The following is an 18,814-nucleotide window of genomic DNA, read 5'->3' as shown; positions in this document are numbered from 1 at the left end:
GGTTCCAGAATGACAAATTAAACACACCATTATCTGGTATTGGCTTTGGGTTTTTATTGAAGTACAAAAAGTGCAAACTGTGAAATACAAGATTGGTACCAATTAGAAGGAAATAAACATGGTTGTGAATTAATGTCACAGTAAAAACCCCAGCCCTGATCCCAATAAACATCAATCATGAAAATGAAAAAAATGCAGGGGATAACAGCAACAAAAAGCAAAAGCTGTAAACAAGTGCAGAAGGGTCCCAGTGCTAGAGCACAGAACTAGGGACCATTTGGCCAAAGACCTCTGCTGAGTCAGAGACAGTTACCATAAGGCATCCAGCTGGCCTCGGCATCAGCTGCATCAACCACACGCACTGTTCCCAGTACAGACACAAGACTGACTGCTAGAGTCAAGGGCACAGAATGTGTTCAGGGGACACCAAGACACCAATGAGCTTTTATCAGGCAAGCAAGGGACATAGTGGAGACAGAGGGCTCCACCCACAGAAGTACTGTGGCCAATATAGAACATGGAAGCTAAGCAGCAAGAAGGGGGGGGGCAAGTAAGTGTACCACTGGAGGGACACAGGACAGAGTATACAGCCATGGCCATCTAACCAGCCATCAGCTTCTACTAAGAGGAAGAGAAGGGAAGAACACAACTGGCCCCATGAGATGCTGGTCCTCTAGTGATTCCAACTGCCTGTCTGGTTGCCTACCACCACTCTAATCCAGACATCTGTGCACACTTGGAAGCAATCAAGATGTGGAAGGGAATGTAGTCCCGAATTCGCAGGCAAAGACTCAGAACGTTGCCGGTCCAGCACATGGCTTCATAGCCTGGCCACAGTGGTAATAGATTTGAAAAAGGCAGAGGAGAAAGAAGGATGATGGGGGTGGGGGAGGGAAGAGGCAAAGCAATCACTGTTATGTGCATGCCCCAGGCTTCCTGGCACCCCCAGCAGAGTGGTGAAAATAAGAGAGCTATTTACACTGGCTCACTTCCAGGACTCTGTGAATGCACTCATTATGTGCAGTACCTAGAAATACAGAGGTCTGCAATGTGACGGGGCGGGGGAGGGGGGAGAGATCATACTCCAGAGTCTGAAACGTGTAGAATTTTGAACAATGTTACTGGGCAGCCATTTACCAAGACACACTGCTTATGCCCTGTTGACCTGAGCCTCATTTCCACGGGCTGCACTAGCTCTGCTCTAAATCTTGAAAGCAGCCCAGAAGTTAGTGTTGGGGGAACAGAACTGAACCTGCAGCCCTGGGCCTCGACTTTTCTAGTGTATGTTTCCATGGAAACCAGTTCTTCCTTTCCACCAGGGAATCTTGAATAAGGGCAAACCAACAATCCTGTAGCTTGCAACAGGACCCAAGACTGAAGCCTAGATTCACCACAGTAAACCGCCAAGTGGCAGATTAGACAGCAGCTGTCAAGCAAGGCACCCCAAACAGGCCCACAGGCTTCTAACCACCAAGAAAACAAAGTTAAATAGGAAATCAGACATCTCACCAAGAGCACTATATTACGTTCTGGGCTTGAAACCAACCTCCTATTCTAATACACAGACTGATAGCAGAATGAAGACTGTGTCCTACTCACTCACACAGCACTTCATGGTCTTGATTTACCATTCCCATGCATTCCTGATTATTTTTGGAATCCCTTTTTTTCCAAGTTATTCCAAAATTTGTAAGGAGACAGCTGGAGCCAATTAACCAGACACAGCTCAGCTATAGATTTTCATAATATTGGTGCCTTCGTTAGTGCTCATTGATCATTTAAACCTTGCTTCAGTTTAACACATTAGCCAATTAAACTTTTACAAAATACCTTCTTGCTACTTTCCTTGTAACCTTCTTGAGACAAGGCGGCACAAGGTTCTGGGGTTTATGTAAGAGCCATTGCCAACTTCTATACAATCCTGTGAACTCCAATGTTGCCATTTCATGGAGTCAATTTATAGGCTGAGGACAGAAAAATAGCCGTAAGACAGATGGCGGCAAGATATCATGAAAATGTATCCTGACAAAAATGTATTAAAAAGTAGAGGCTACTACAGGTCCAGTAGGAAACTATTCTTTTATAAAAACAAGATTGGTTTAGAACATCTGTGCTTCAGGCAATAGCAAAGCCTGGTTTAGAAGCCAGGCTGGCTCAACTTCCCGATCTGAAGGGCGAATAATTCATATGAATGAGCAACTAGTCAGCCATACTGTGGGGGCCGCATCACCCCTCTCCAGATGGAGAAAGAGCACCGCTATGCTATTTGCAAGTGCCAAGGAAACAGGGTACATCATATCCATTTTGGCAATGTTAGAGAATAATGTACCAATCCAACAAGGTGCAAACGGGTAGATAGTGATCCTTGCATGAGAAAGCTCACTCTCCCTCAACTTAAGAGACTCTCCCTAGCAGAGCCCAATAACCCAGGCAGGGAGGCTCCAGCAGGAGGTTTGGTTTCAGTGAGCAGGTTTTGTTTGAGGAAGCTCTAATCCCAGTGTAATGGCAGACACAGCCAGGAACACAGATGCTTGCCTGCATCAACACCGTGCTTCAGTCACAGGAATGGGCAGTGTGGAATCTGGGATTTGGCAGTTCAAGGAGCTACTACTACCAGGGCACACATCCCCTGCATGATCCTTACTGATTCACTTAGGGGAAAACAAACGTTCCCAGTTAAATAGGAAAAGCTTACTGGCAAGACCAGGTTTGGAGAAACCGTGCTGGTCGAGTCTTTCTGCTAAAGGGCATTATAAAAGGTAATTACCATCCGAGTAGTAAACAGGCTCCATAAAATCTGAGGCAATGAACTTCATCTCAGGGAAATGGTAATGGCATCTACAGCAAGTACTAGAGATCCTTGAAAAGGACAAACCAAACTCTTTCAGTTTGGGTACTCCCAGATCAGTGCCAACTTCTCTGGCAAGGTACTGTGGCCCAGAAATAAGGAGTCATCCTTTCCATCAAGAGTAAGAAGCAGGTTGTGCTCAACTGCAGATGCTGCCTTCCAAAACTAGGGAATACACAGAACTGCCTGACTAGCCTGATCTGAGGACATGTGAAGAACCAATTTGGATCAAAGAAGAAAACCTGAAACTGACTTCCCCCCTACCCAAGGGCTGCTGCAACAACAAATTTTAGTCCAGGTTACACAGGCACCAAGAGGTGAGGATTCTGCTGGGGTCCAAAAAAGAGCCTTTTGATGAGAGCAGTTTGTGGAAGAAAAGCAAGGAAATGACAGCCTAAGAGCAGCCTGGTCTCTGGCATCCCAGATAGAACAGCCAAGACCATTTCCGGGGATGGGGAGGCCAGCTTCCCACCTACTTCTCTCTCACTCACTCACGCACGCGCTCTCAACTCACACACTCAACTGTGCCATCTCCACAGCCCTTTTACACTCTGCTTTTCATCTGGAGCTTCTCCAGACTTGGCCACGGCTCCAAGACAAGGTAGAAAGGAAAAGGAGGGAGAGGAAAAGTGGTGGTCACAGTGGACACATAGTGTGCTAGGCAGAGACAGAATCTGAGTCAAGCCTCCAGGCTCTGGAAAAGCTCCCTCTGGTTGTCCAGCAGGAACTTGGTGAAGGTGTTGATAGGATTGATGGCTTTGAGTGTTATGGCTGCATCTTTAGCCCACAGCAGGTTTGGGCCAAAAACCACTGCCAGATTAGTATTGGTCATCTTGTTGATGTCACTGTTAGCTGAAACCTAGATGTGAGGGAAAGAGAGAGAGAGGAAGAGAATTATAATCACTTTAAGAAAAAGGCACCTTCGATTCTCCACCTCCTGGTTCCTCATTGCCCACAGGAAATTCTAGAATTATATTCCCATAATACAGAAGATGTTTCCAAGCAACCCTCTCACGGAGCAGCCTTGTGTATAAGAAACTAGAATAAGACAACAAGAATTCTTGAGCTTTCATAACCTAGGAGAGTAGAGTCTGCAACTCTTTTCTTCCATTGGTTAATGAAAATAAGCCTACCTTCCACTAACACTCTGGCCTTGTCATTTAGGTGTCAAGCTTTTAGGGAGCAACATCAATTACTATGCTTTTTGTGGGAGGGGCCATAGCACAGTGCTAAGAGCACATACAGGGAAACTTCGTTATCCGCGGATTTGTGTATCCATGGTAGAGTAAAAGACACCCGACCTCAGCATATGCATGGCAGAGGAGGGGGGATGGACTACATTGATCTTGTATATCTGCGGGTCGGAGGTGGTTGGAAATGACCGCGGAGGTCACATCTGGCTACCATTTTGTTTCTTGGAGCCACAAAATAGCTCACATTTTAAACAAAACAAAACAAAAACACAGAGATTTTGGGAAATTCTGGGGGCACAGCGTGACACGAGGGGAGCAGCAAATCATGGTAAGGAACTTCCCCCCACACATTTACCCCCAAATTTGGCCAAAAATCAGCATTTTTCCACATTTTCCCAGCAACCGGGAACCTAACCCCCAATTCCCCATTGAAATAATGCCTCGATATTCATGATTTCCATATCTGCAGCACAACAGCAGACTAGAACCCCCGTGAACACCGAGGTCCTCCTGTACTTTGCACAAAAAAAGTAATGGGGTTAATCCCTAGCATCACCAGTTAAAAGAATCAGATAGTAGATGATGGGAAAGACCTCTGCCCAAGACCTCAGGGAGTTGGGCTAAATGGACCAATGATCTGTTTCAATAGCAGGCAGCTATGTATGTTCAGCATGTGTTAACGTTACACAGTAGGTGGCGATAGATGTTGGCAGCCATGGCCTCATGAAACAAGAAGTGTTGCATAGTGGTTCCAGTGTTGAAGGGAATGTCTGGGTTCAAATCCCTGCTCAGCCATGAAGCATGTTGGATGACCTTCAGTCCAATTTAACATAAAACACAGGCTTGCTGTGAGAATAAAGTTGAATAACCCCCATACACACCACCCTAAGCTTCTTGGGGAAACTATAGGATAAGAAATAAATGAAATATGTAATAGCAGTAATCTGCCAATATAAAACACAAATCCAAGATCAGTCAAAATTCTTTCAACCTTGGATTGCAAGCAATCTCAAGCTGAAATACTACTTCCCAAAGATTTAGCTACATTCCCATCATGGATATGGCAAACCTCCCACACTTCCTGATGGAAAGAATATCACAGCCATATTCAGTCAGTCCCTGGATAAGGGAAAGTCAGAAATCCTTTACTAATAAGGCAAAAGGGTAAATAGGCCATTAAGTAGAAATTCATGCTCTGTCAGTTTATAGATACAATATTTATAGGTGGGCAGGGAAAATAGGCTATGGAACAGTCTGGTCATGGTAGAGTAATCTAGAAAGAAAGAAGCCAAAGATCTGGACCTCCCTTGGAAAAAATATCAAAGTTGTGCTCTTTTCAGACCAAAGGCTCATCTAGTCCCATAGCCTGTTTCCAACAATGGCAAGCCAGATGCCTTCCATAAGCAGGACATGAAGGCAATAGCGCCCCCACTCCACTTCCCCTCCACATCTTGTCCTCAGCACATGGTACTCCAAAGATATTCTGCCTCTGAATACAGAGGCTCTGTATGGCAGGATATATAGCCATTAACAGACCTACAGTATCTGTTGTGAATTTGTTTAATTCTTTAAGCCACTGAAAGTGATGGCAACCACCACATCTTGTGACAGCATGTTTCATAAGTTATGCACTGAGTGGAGAAGCCAAATGGGGAGATCTCACCTGCACAAGGAAGGTCACCAACGAACACAGAACTTGGTAGTTTTCCTCTGGGAGAGTCTGGAGTGTTTTGCGAACAATATCCACACGTTTTTCTTCCTCCACACCTGAAAGGGAAACATGTGGGGTATGCAGACTAGCAAACAAGGCCCTCACTTGCATAGCAAGTGGGGATGGCTTCAGAGGGAAAGTCCTCAGAAAGGCATATTTTTACTTATTTATTATTTTTATTATTATATTTTTAAATACAGAGTGCACTCTGCCAGGCAATAGAGGCTCACTGGGATGCAGCCTCAGGAAAGAGTTAACAGGGTCAACCTCATGAGAGGGCAGCATAACTCTGTGGGTCTGGGGAAAATCCCTGCTCTCAGGACTCTCTCAACAGAGACTCACTGTAGAAATTGACCACGTCGCTGTAGAAGCTAAAGGTGAGGAGTGGCTCAGGCAAGTCCCGCAAGAAGGTCTTGAGAATCACAGCAGGGAGGTGCACATCCTCGTATTGCAAGAAGTCCACAGGAAGTCCTAGTAAGACAGAGCAGAGAAGTTCAGAGCCACCACCAGAGCACAAGAATGCTGTAGAAGACTGGATTTCCCCCTCCTAAACAGAGATGGGCACTGATCCAAAGCCTGAGCTGGAAAAATGGCAGGGCTAGATCACACATATGCCAGATCAAAAAAATCAGGAGCTCCTACAGCTTCAGCAGCATGCAATCCTTCTCCAAACCAAACTGGGAATATAAGGAGAGCAGCATACGCAATACAGGGAACTACAGAAGATGGAATAGAGAACACATATTATAGATTGGTCAAACAACTGCTGGGGAAGGCCAAGCCAGTTCTTTTACCCAGTACATGGAGGTTTAGACTAGGGATGTGCACAGAACTGGGCAGGGGTGGATGCACTTAGCCCTCCCCCCCGCTTCCCCCCCCCCAGCAGCGCTCGTTGTCTGTAAAAGCTTTCGGGGCAGCAGTGTACCTCCCTGCCGCCCCTTCCCCTTCTTTGGCCAGAAGTACCAGGTGCGCACCCGGTACTTCCGCCCGGGGTGGCAGGGAGGTACACTGTCCATCCCTAGTTTAAGCTGAAACAGTCTTATGTTAAAGCGAACAAACCGGTTGGGTTCCAACTGAATTCCAAACATAGATCTTTTCAAAGACAAAGCACCCTGTGGTATGTCAGAAGTTGTTCCATGTGAAAAGGGCAGATTAAACAACTCAACAGAAATAGAGGAACAGTAGGAAAGGGGATGGGAAAAGATACAGACAGACACCGCTTAAGTAGATTTCTGAGACATAAAGCAGACACTTACCCATATTGTATTTTTGCTGTACCTCTCTGACGGTCTGTGTGTTTGCTGATCGCCGGAAAATCCCCTCTGTGTTAAGAGCTGTGAAAGAAAGGACAGAGTGAGAGTTCAGAGTCTATAAGTGAAGATGTGAGCAATAAGTAGTCTTACCTTAAGAACAGTGAGCCTCTCACAGTCAACTATAGCAGAGGACAGTGAAGTGATAGTGAAGAGACAGTGTTGTAGATAGTGACAGAGCATCTGCTTTGCATACAGAAAGACATAAGGACATAAGAGCCCTGCTGGATCAGGCCCAAGGCCCACCTAGTCCAGCATCCTGTTTCACACAGTGGACCACCAGATGCTGCTGGAAGCCTACAGGCAGGAGTTGAGGGCATGGTCCCAGGGTCAACCCCAGGCATCTCCAGGTGGGACTGGGAAAGAATCCTGCCCCAAACCCTAAAGAACTACTGCCAGTCAGTGCAGATATTATTGAGTTAGATGGACCAATGGTCTAGCTTGGTATCAGGCCGTTTCCTATGAGAGAATAAAGTTTCTCCCATAGTTCCAAAAAGCCACATGCACAGGGACACTATGTTGAAAGCATCTGGGTAATGTGGTTGGTAGAATGCCTATATCAGCTATATCCTTGGTGTTCTTTCTGAAAACCCAATTCAAATTGGAAGGGGGAGGGGAGAACTGTGGGGCAGGAAAGAGAATGAGATCACATTGCATAGACTTCTGAAGAAAGCTGAGCTCATGCAATACAGAAATATGTCGTAGGATGAATTAGAGGTAGAACAAGACCATTCAGAATTGGGATTTTCCTAGCACACTCACCATGCTCTTGTAAATAGGCAATTGTTTCTCTGACCACCAATGGGATCAGATTTTGGTCCGAGCTCTTCTCCCTTAAGCTGTTGGGAAAGGCAAAGCTTAGATCATTGCTGTTCCTGCTTTATAGTTCAGAATAAGTTCAAGGACACTGAACACCACAAGAACTCTAGCATTTGGGGAAAGAAAATGCATCTAGAGACATCTATCCTGACCCAAACTCCAACATATCAGTAGATGTAACCTTGGCAACTCAAACTGGCAGAAGAAAGCTAGATGCAGTTACAGATTCCAGGAAAGAGAGCTGGTTTTGTGGTAGCAAGCATGAATTGTCCCCCTTGCTAAGCAGGGTGCACCCTGATTTGCATTTGAATGGGAGACTACATGTGTGAGCACTGTAAGATATTCCCCTTAGGGACTGGGGCCGCTCTGGAAAAGGCACCTGCATGCTTGCATGCAGAAGATTCCAAGTTCTGTTCCTGGCATCTCCAAAATGGGGGTGAGAGAGATTCCTTTCTGCAACCTTGGAGAAGTTGCTGCCAGTCTGTGTAGACAATACCGAGCTAAACAGATCAAAGGTCTGACTCAGTATAAGGCAGCTTCCTATGTTCCTAAGACAGTTGGAAACTATTTCCAAAATTACTCTCAAGAGTACAGGCATCATCTGGACCACCAAAAGCAAAACAATGGGAATACTCACTGCTGAAGAGAGACTCCAAACTGTTGATTTGGCAGGGGTGGGCGGGGTGGTGTTACCCTCTGAGGCACTGCAGAGGGCTTTTGCAATGACCTCAGATACTCATCATACCTACAATGAGAAAAGCAAACAGACGTGACTGGAGTCATCCTGTCCTGCACGGACAGTGCAAAGTCCCAGAATCCCTGGCAAGTTCCTAAACTTCCCCCACGCTCTCCACAAAAGTTACAGCCTACCATCTGCTATACACTCCCAAGGAAGCTAACTGGCATCTGTGAAGTGGTAATACAGCAAGATAAGAGGCTCACCCTTTGAAAAGAGAAAACACGCAGTAGATAGAGAGGTCTGTAGAGCAGAAACTGAAATAAGGACCTGAGTGAATACTTTGTCTAGACTAGACTTACTGGACACTAGGAATGGCACTAAAAGCAGTCAGAGCCAAGTTGTCTGTGGTAGAGAACCCTGATTTGGGGGATGAACAGAGCTAGCCTCTGGACAGCAGCTAAAAGAATAAGGAGTTGGGGGGAAAAGAGAATGTGTCTCTACAAGGCAGGATCCAACACCAGACCAGAAGGAAACGGGAGTAAAGGACGAAGAGGAAATGACTTTTTTTTTTTAAGGAGACACCCAAGTACTTCATTGCATACCATGTGAGCAGGCCTACCAAAAAGATTCCCCAACCAGATTCCTCCCACCACATTCACACTCTCTCCCCAACACTGCCAGCATTACTCTTGAGCACAGCTTCCTTCAAAGAAGCTGGTGGGTAAGCTAGAAGGCAAGCAGCATGATCTTACTTTAGCACTTGGCTTGGAATCCCCAGTTGCTCCAGCTTCATATGCTCCTCCAGGTCACTCAAGTAGTTTGCATAGAAAATCTTCCGTCCAAACTTAAAGCTGCAAGACAGATGACAAGCTGGTGCATGAGAGAGAAGAGTAAGGTAGTTGCAGCACTAGCATGGTGTTAGAAGTAGGATGAATGGACAGCATTGGTATCGGGAACTAGAAGGAAGGAGTGCTATTGTGCTGCAGTGCTATTGTCTCTCCTCAGAAGTACGGATTTGCATGTGACTAGAATACCCCGCTCCATAGGCTTCACTATGGACTGGAAGCAACTCCTCTTCATAAAGATGGCACCGCAGCTTGAGGATATGGCTAACCCCACACAGCAATTTGTTCCCCTCTTGAGGAGGCCAGGACATCTTTGTAGCACGTCTGGGCCAGACAGCTAGCTATGAGACACTAACATTCCCTGACATCCAACAATGCAAGTACAACCTCGGCAAAGGCTGAGAACTTGTGATCACCTCAAGGCAGGGACCATCATTCAAAAGCAGGTCAAAAATCTTGTTACTGCAAAACAATTCCAGCACACTGGTAGAGAGATAATAAGAGCATAGGAACATGGCATCCTCTTTCCTTCTGTTCTGGAGGTGTGGCAGAGGAGGAGCACAAAAGCTTACATCACTAGGATCTTAATAGCACTTTAGGATCTTATTATTAATGATAGCAAGTGGGGAAGCAGTGGACAACCACTGCATTAAAAAGAAAGAAATTGGAGTATACAAAATATGATTGGTTTGAAATGAACAAATCAGATCCTGCTGAGAAAGCCAGTGTGCTGTAATGGCTAAGGTGTTGGCCTTCAAAGAAGGGGGACCTTCATTCAAATCCCCACTTGGCCATACAGCTCACTTGGTAACCATGGCCCAGTCACTCACTCTCAGCCTAACCTACCAGATTTGTTGTAAAGACAAAAATGGGGGAAGGGCCAGATGATGAATACAGTTCTGAGTGCCTCAAAAAGAGGGCACAATGAAACCATAATGAAATAGATAAAATAAAAAATCGCTTTTGATTGCTCAGATACAAGTAGATACTGCCATAACAATGGCAACACTTCCCCATTTGCTCCCCCATAACTGCTGGAAGTCTGCTTTAAACAAAAGGATTGTGCTAGATGCATCAAATTCACACCAAAAACCACTGTCCAACCCTCTTGGCTTCTAAGAAAGCCTCATACTCCAGTAAGTCGCTCACAGAACAGAGATAAGCACTTCCACTCCATCCTACCTGATCAAGGGCTTGAAGAGAATCAGCAGTGTCTTGATGAACATGGTTGGATGCACAATATACAATGCTTTAATGTTCTTTTTGTATCTAAAAAAAAAAAATCCAAGAAAAACAAGAAGGAACTTGGTCTACTGTGAGGAAAACACGGGAGGGGAGAGAAGAGACAGGTTGGCTTCTCAAGAGAGGAGGGCCTATCCTGCTAAGCTGACCTTTGCATTCCCCTGTATTATCATACATCTCTAATGACACTTTGGCCCTATCCACAGCATCAAGGCCCTTCCGGCAGCCACAGCCACTTACTTGCGGTCAAATTCCCGGTAGGCATCCCGCAGCCAGCTCAGGGATGGTTTGTTTTCACTGGTCAGGCCATGGTGCAGATACACAAGAGTGTAGTCACTCTCCACATACTGGTCCAATGTGTACTTCAAGTAGCTGAGGAGAGACAAACGTTCCTAAATGCCTGGCTTTCAAATCTGCTATTTTGCTTTCTGCAAGCCTCAGTCAGCATAAAGGAAAATCTAGGTCCTGAAGAATACAAATATTGGATACGGGCCTGGAAGGCAGGAATGGGTTAGGTGAGAGGCAACCATGATCAGACTGAAGGAGTGTAAGGCATTTTCACTTATGCCCTAGTGTGGGCCTAGTCAATGCTCAAATGCACTCAGCCAACATAGCTGCTATACACAGTTGCATAATTGGCTTAGAGAAAAATGTCAGAACTAAGCACCACTGAGATGTATAGTCCTGTCAGCTGGCTCCCCATAGCAATACTCACCTCAATAGTTTCACATGATCAAGCTGATGGCTGGGAGGCATCCGACAGGCACTGAACAAAATTACTTTCCGCCCATACTTGTCATCACCTGAGGACAAAAATGCTGCATGTCACAACAAGTTGAAGGACAAAGCATGCTCACAACAGGTGAGCATGGAATAAGTTGCATGGAGAGCTTAATCCTGGGCAGTTAATATTCCAATGTCACGTTAATGGAAAGTTCAAAGGGGTTGGCTTGCCACAAATCTCAACATTGCCTCACAAATCTTCACTTGGAGTTCCCACAGTTATGAAGGAGGCTATGGTTTGAGAGGACCCAAGGGTCCAGAAACTAAGAGATAGTGGAGAGTGAAAAGTGAGGGGGGTGGAAATGATGTGGGACTATGGTAGCCCTATGCCATCACAATCCAATCCAACTGGCTTTCAAGTCAGATGCAACCTAAAACATACAAAGAAGGTGAAAGCACTCGCATTGTTATTGTGGTGTGCACTGATGAAGTTTGTGAACCCAAATCTTTCTCACAGAGATTTAGAGACGATGTCATTGATCCATTTCCAGAGCACTGGATTGTTCCACAGTTCTACAGCAAGTCCCCCAACTTATAAACGGGTTGTGTTCCAAAAGCTCAATTTCGAAGTCAAATATTCATAACATAGACCACCAGAATGATAACTTGTTTGTAGGGATGTGCACAAACCTCAGTCTGTGCACAGGTTCTAATATGAACCCATTTGTGGTTCTGCGAAATGGTTCGTGCCGTTTTGGCTCAACCACTAGCTGGTTCGGCAGTTAGAGGGTGGCACCAGGGGGAGGCAGGGGCAGTGAATGGCACCTTTAAAAGTGAGTAGAGCAGGTCCTGACCTGTGTGCCACCACTCCATGCAGCTTCCTGCTGCGGCGCTCCCCTCAACAGGCTACACGCAGCAGTGGTGTTGCACCGGCATGCACATGGCCTTTGTGCATGCGTGGAAGCCATTTGCGTGTTCAGCATGGTGTTAACGACCACACGAATGGCTTCTGTTGTGCGGAGACCATGTGTGTGCCGGCACCATACGTGGGCTGTTGGGCAGCAGGAAGCTGCATGGAGCGGTGGCACACAAGTAAGGACCTGCTTTACTCACTTTTAAAGGTGCCGCTCGCGCCCCTCCCCCCCGCGCCACCCTTTAACTGCCAAACCCGCATGAACTGGTTTGCAGAATCACAAACCAGTTCGTACTTAAATAAGAGGTTTTATTTGAACGAAGTTTGTGCACATCCTTACTTATTTGTTTATGTGGGTTGGCAAGTGTTAAGGTGGGGACTTCCTAAATGTAATATGTGGTAGATCTTTGTTTGTAAATACAGGTACTTGTAAGTCAGGTGATTGTGACTTGGGGAGTACCTGTAGTTTTCCCCAATGTATCATATCCCATACCACCTGTTGTCCATATACATTTCATTTCTATATATATCTCAATCAATCACACGTATGAAAAACACAAAACTAGGATACCTACTGTAATGCAAAGCAAAAACACAAAATCGAGAAATGCACGAAATGATGAACGAGCCTCAAGCATTATGCCATTGAAGGGGAAAGCAGAAGCAAGGGACAGGAACAGCAAGCCACCAGAAGACTGCAAGAATTTGTATTATCAACCTGCAACACATGCTCTGTAAAATTATCTTTGTTTCGCAACCCAAACCAGGCAGATGTCCTAGTCAAGGGAGTTGAAACACCGTACAAACTGGGCCTGGAACAATTTAGCTTTTACCACACCCGAGTGTAACTACCGGCTTCTGCTTGGTTTTTTCATGACCATGGAATTTCCACTGTTAGGACAAGACACCAGCAGAAGCCTTTGGACGGCCCATAGCTAACCGCAATCAAACTGACATTAGAAGCCTTGGCCCTAGAAGCGGAGGTCTTGCCGCCTTGCTCAGTTTATCGGGAGACAAGAGATTTGATAAGTAATGTAGAAGGAAAGCAGATCACATGAACGAATAATCAAAACTGCACTCTAATTGAGCATGGGTTTCTTTGGTATTGCCAATTGTATGTGTTAACAATTGTACACAGCCAACTGTATTTGACAATGTGGACTTGATCCCATAAACATTTATGCCACAATACATTTCAGTCCAAATCAGCCCCTCTCTGTATCCACCTCCTCCCACATGCAAACCTGAGAACGTGAGAGGGGAATCCCATGCCAACAGCACTCTTCCATGCATGCAGAGATGTGCATTTTTGCATATAAGGGAGAGGCTGAATTGTGACATTTTGCTAGACTTTAAGGTGCAACAATACTCATCAGGGTACACAGAGATTTAAGGAGAATATGTTCCCTGTCATCAAGAATCTACATATAGGTTCATATATTAGAACAGTTTCTTTTTGGTTCCACATCTTTCAATTACCCCAGGCTCAGAAGAGAATAAAGTTCTATTTTTTTAAACAAGGAGGACAATTTCAAGATTCTGTGATCTGCCATACTCAGAAGGGCAAAGAGCACATGAAGCTTGTGTGTAAACTGTGTTTTCCTGGATGACAGATGACATTTACTTGTGGCTCATGAAGGCAAGTCTATAATCTCCACTCACATGGTGCATTCAAACAGGTGACAGTACACTGGAAGTAACAGATATATCTCCAGATGTTTTGCTTTAGAGGACTCCCTAGCATTGTTCACAAGCAGAGAGCCTCGAGAATGCCAAACGCACTCACAAGGATTCACACCACTGACACTAAGATCACAATCCTCCAAGCCCAACAATTATTAGGGCCAGTATCCAAGGGGGAAAGCACTTACTGTAAATATCATAGGAAAGCAGATTATTCTTAAAGAGGCGGGGTGGGAAAATGAAAAGCTAAGTCAAAGAAAATGAAGTTTGCTTATGCAGACAGATGATGCTATAAGCAACTATGGTATCCTACATATAGATAAAGAAGTTACAGACTACATATCACAGAAACCAGGGGAGGCTATTAGCTATCCAGTGTACTACTCCTTCCCAACTAAAATTCCCAGTTGTCAAAACATGTTTAGCTTTCCCCTGCTCACCAGCCTCCTTCTACCAGACATATAGTTTGTGTGTGTCAATCCACAAGTAGAGTTATTTTACCTATATACAAAACCAGCTGCAGTACAAGAGTCAAATACACGCTTAAGGCAGAAGGGGAAGAACCAGGTAAATGCTGTGAGGGGTGCAATGGTGTTTCACCATCACGTCCAAAGCATGCGAAGGTATAAAATGGTACCCACAAGATACATAAAATCAGCGGAGCAATGCAGAGGTCATCTGGAACCAATGTACACAACCACAGCCAAGTCACATTACTAACATCCAACAGTTAATCCCATGGTTGCCCAAAGCTACAATAAAGTTAAGAACCTAACTCAAAGACTTCCAGACAGCTTCCCATAAGTTCAATGGCAATATACAATGTGTATGCACATCCAGCATATGCACTGGAGTAGATTGCAGATGCCCTTAGTGGTACGTTGGAGGGGATCATAATCTTGCCGCTAAGGCACCATAATGAAGGTCCTATGTTACCTTTTGTGGCAGTCTTGCATTCTTTCCTACAAAAGGAAGAAATACTTGCCAATTTTTGCAAGACTACACAAGATCCCAGCTTCCAGAAACTCTGCAAAACTGCAACAGGGGAGCCCCACAAAAGAATTGTCAGAAAAGACAAGTTCCACCACTAGTTTGGCCAAGCACTGTATGGCAACACTAGTTCACTCTCTACACATTGGAATGGAGAGACAGCCCAGGCTGTTGACACGGTTGCTCCTAAACGCCCTCTCCGGCCTGGTGGAGCCCGATCTGCTCCTTGGTTTTCCTCAGAGCTTAGGGCGATGAAACAACTCGCTGGAACGACGGCTGGAACGACGCTGGAGGAAGAGTTGTGACAAATCCAACCAAACAAGGGCTAGAGCCCATTTTAGGGACTACACCGTGGCGGTGGGGGCAGCGAAGAAATGTTTTTTCTCCACCTCCATTGCATCTGCTCAGTGCAGACACAGAGCTGTTTCGTGTGGTAAAAACATTGCTCCACACATCCCCCCAGGTAACGGGGGAGGAATCATCCACAGCTCACTGCAATCAGTTTACTTGCCACTTTGCAAATAAAGTCGCTTGCATCTGTGCCAATTTGGACTCCAGAGTTTTGGCAGTTCCGGCAGACGTGCCTCTGGTATCATCTGGTCCTGTTGTGTTGGATTCTTTTCAGTTGGTGCGGCCTGAGGATGTGGACAAGATCCTGGGCAGTGTGTGGGCGACATCGTGTGCTCTTGACCCTTGCCCTTCATGGCTAATAAAAGCTGCCAGAGAGGGTACAGGTAGATGGTTGGAGGTGACTATTAATGCCTCATTAAGGGAGGGCAGGATGCCACCATGCCGCAAGGAGGCGGTGGTAAGACCACTACTAAAAAAGCCCTCCCTTGATCTCTCCAACCTGGACAACTATAGACCGGTCTCTAACCTACCCTTTTTGGGCAAGGTGATAGAGCGTGTGATGGCATCCCAGATGCAGAGGGTCTTGGATGATACGGATTATCTAGACCCTTTTCAATCTGGCTTCCGCCCCGGGTATGGGACTGAGACTGCCTTGGTCACACTAATGGATGACCTACACCGGGAACTAGACAGGGGAGTATGTCCCTGTTGGTTCTGCTGGACCTCTCAGCGGCTTTCGATACCATCAACCATGGTATCCTTCTGGGTTGCCTCTTGAGTATGGGAATCGGAGGTACTGCATTGCAGTGGTTCTGGTCCTTTCTTGGGGGGAGGGTCCAGAAGGTGGTGCTGGGGGACTACTGCTCGGCTCCGTGGCCACTGGCCTGTGGGGTCCCGCAGGGTTCAGTCTTGTCTCCCATGCTGTTTAACATCTACATGAAACCTCTGGGAAAGTTAGTTATAAGTTTATTCGGTCATTGACCAGCAAACGCTGGGAGAGGTCATCCGAGGACCTGGACTGAGTTGTCAGCAATATCCGGATGACACTCAGCTCTGCTTGCTGCCCGCTTAACAAGGTCATCTGAGGGGGCTCTGCTCCGGGTGCCTACAATGAAGGAGGCTCGTCTGTCATGCACTCAGGACAGGGCCTTCTCTGTTGCTGCCCCCAGACTTTGGAATGCTCTCCCAGTGGCCATTCACTCCTTGGACTCCATCACAGTTTTTAGGAAGCTTCTTAAATCTTGGCTTTTTACCCAGGCTTTTACATGACTGTTTCTACTGCTGCTTCTATGTGTTTTTACTCATTTATAGTTTTTATGCTTGTATTTTATCATTTTTAAATTAGATTTGTTTTATATTTTTAGCTCAGTATTTTAATTGTCATTTTTATTGTATGTTTTAAACTTTTGTAAACCGCCTTGGGGTTGTTTTTAATGAAAGGCAGTATATAAATTCAACAATAAATAAATAAATACACACCACAGATGTCTGTTAAAAAATGGAGCATGGCATTGTTTGCCTTTGGCAAAATGGCTGTGGTTCAGGCAATATGAATTTTTGAAATAGAAACTGGAAACAGAACAGAAATATGGCCAGACTTTTTGGTATATGAAATCACAGTACTCCTCTGCAACAAAGCAACATTCTGTTACAGTAGAATTAATGTTTTGATAAATAGATTGTCAACATTTGGAAGTGTACAAGTCATGGAACAGTAAGAAGATCCCTAAATGCAAGATCAAACAATGTGAATGTCTGCTATCAGAGCAGAATTTAACAAATGATGGGTGAGGAAACAACAGCAGGCTGATGCTGCCTTCTGGGCAGATCTTCAAGTTGACATCTGTGGGTTTCAGCAGAGCACATAGGATTATGGGTTTCACTTCAAGATCTTGAGTTGAAAGTGGTAAGTGGGAACTAAGAAAGACAAAATTGAATTGGCAGGTCCCATTAACAGCTGAGACATTTCAATAGACAGACTGTCATGTTTGTCCATTGACAAGATTATTCCATTCCTATCATCTAAGTTTGACAATCAGCAATTAGAAAAATCTGGACAGAAGATGCCAGTATGTTAAGATGTCACCATTATAGATCCTACACAAGCTTCTAATTACTTGTTAAAACATCCTTCACATCAAGTGAGAAGGCTTTAGTATATGTTGATTCCTTCCCAGTTCTGATCTAGTCACAGTGATCCTGGGATCATACACTGAGGTGTCTGAGGAAACAGAAACAATGGCTATATTTAAAAATAAAAATTTGCCCTATCCAGTGTTTACGTTATGTTTAACTTACTAACTGCTTCTAAACAAGCAGTGCCAGGACACACATTAGAATCACAGATATGAGCTGCAGGTACAGCAGGCCATTAAACATTTGCAAGGAGAGAGGACAAAGACAAGATCTACAAAGTGAATGGATTTGAGGAAGATGTGGGAGACAACGGCACCCTTCTCAGCACTTGCGTAGGATGTTTCACAAGCAAAAGGCTCAGCTTGCTGCCAGGTCACTGCGGATGAAAAATAGCAAGTTCCCCCAAAAGAGCAACAGCTACTCTGATACACTGAACAATGCCATAGCAGAAATAAAGCAAAGACAGTCCCATCCGGTATAACTTCAAATTACGATAAATAGCGCATCACTGTCACAGAATATCTTGTGACACCTTTGCTGCAGAAGAAGCTACTCCTTAGAAGATTTTAGGGTGGAAAAATGATTAGTAATAGTTTATGACAGACCTATCACCCAATGAATACTGCACCCATCACCATCCAAGAAAAACAGAAGGACTGAAGTCAACAAATGAAAACTGGGGAATCCAAAGTGAAACCTGCATGCTGACGTCCACCCAGGGCTTTGTCAGGAAATTTCCAAGCCTTATATCCAACATGGAGAGGCTATGTGAAGGTTGTATGACTCAGCTGGTGGGCCCATCAGTACCACCACTACCTCAAAGAGGAGGAGCATAACTGCAATCTACTTGTATATTGTACATCACGTGCAACTTTGAAGTTCTGGGATGCAGCCCTCAGCTTTGCAGAATTTGGGCTCCCCTGAGATAACCCTGCCACAGTCATGCTAAAGAATGCCATGATCTCAAGTGCCAATGACAAGAGTACCAAGTACTCTACCTACCTGACCGAGCCCCATGAAGTGCACCCTGCCCTGGAGGAACAGAAACAAAATTACATTACACCATAACTCCATAATTGTCCCTTTACAGGAACAATTCCAAGGACTGAAGAGGCTGGACAGAAAACACACACAGACACACAGAACTACAACAGGCCCACTTTCATTCCCTATAGCTGTAGTCTGAAAAAGCAATTATTAGCCAGCTGTTACTAGGAGAAATCTAGTAATGTTAAGAATGTGTGCCCTTTTCCAGACTGCACAACAGACTGCATAAGCTGCCACATCTTTATTGTATGACACTTCTCTCATACAAGAGAGAAACAGCATCCTCTTGCATGACAGTAAGGCATAACCTTTTCAGACTATCAG

The 18,814-nt window shown here is 45.1% G+C and overlaps 1 protein-coding gene across 11 annotated transcripts in view; it reads right to left on the bottom strand.

Moving 5' to 3' along the window:
* Positions 1-39: 39 nt before the first annotated feature.
* The window catches only part of ARHGAP1 (Rho GTPase activating protein 1), a 51,195-nt gene continuing 32,420 nt past the window's right edge, over positions 40-18,814 (bottom strand). For 10 of the 11 annotated variants that reach the window (XM_053275595.1, XM_053275589.1, XM_053275601.1 and 7 more), the window contains exons 4-14: positions 18,446-18,475; positions 11,363-11,450; positions 10,888-11,019; positions 10,588-10,674; positions 9,313-9,411; positions 8,519-8,626; positions 7,825-7,901; positions 7,009-7,086; positions 6,095-6,223; positions 5,705-5,808; positions 40-3,707 (exon numbers count right to left, since the gene is read on the bottom strand). In XM_053275595.1, coding sequence (XP_053131570.1) covers positions 3,528-3,707; positions 5,705-5,808; positions 6,095-6,223; positions 7,009-7,086; positions 7,825-7,901; positions 8,519-8,626; positions 9,313-9,411; positions 10,588-10,674; positions 10,888-11,019; positions 11,363-11,450; positions 18,446-18,475 — 1,112 coding nt within the window. In that variant the 3' untranslated portion in view covers positions 40-3,527. The remainder of the gene's footprint in view (positions 3,708-5,704; positions 5,809-6,094; positions 6,224-7,008; positions 7,087-7,824; positions 7,902-8,518; positions 8,627-9,312; positions 9,412-10,587; positions 10,675-10,887; positions 11,020-11,362; positions 11,451-18,445; positions 18,476-18,814) is intronic. The other variant, XM_053275640.1, reaches the window with a different exon arrangement.

The sequence above is a fragment of the Hemicordylus capensis genome, chromosome 1 (genome assembly GCF_027244095.1).
Source record: "Hemicordylus capensis ecotype Gifberg chromosome 1, rHemCap1.1.pri, whole genome shotgun sequence".
NCBI lineage: Eukaryota > Metazoa > Chordata > Lepidosauria > Squamata > Cordylidae > Hemicordylus > Hemicordylus capensis.
This window is presented reverse-complemented; position numbering and strand designations above follow the sequence as displayed.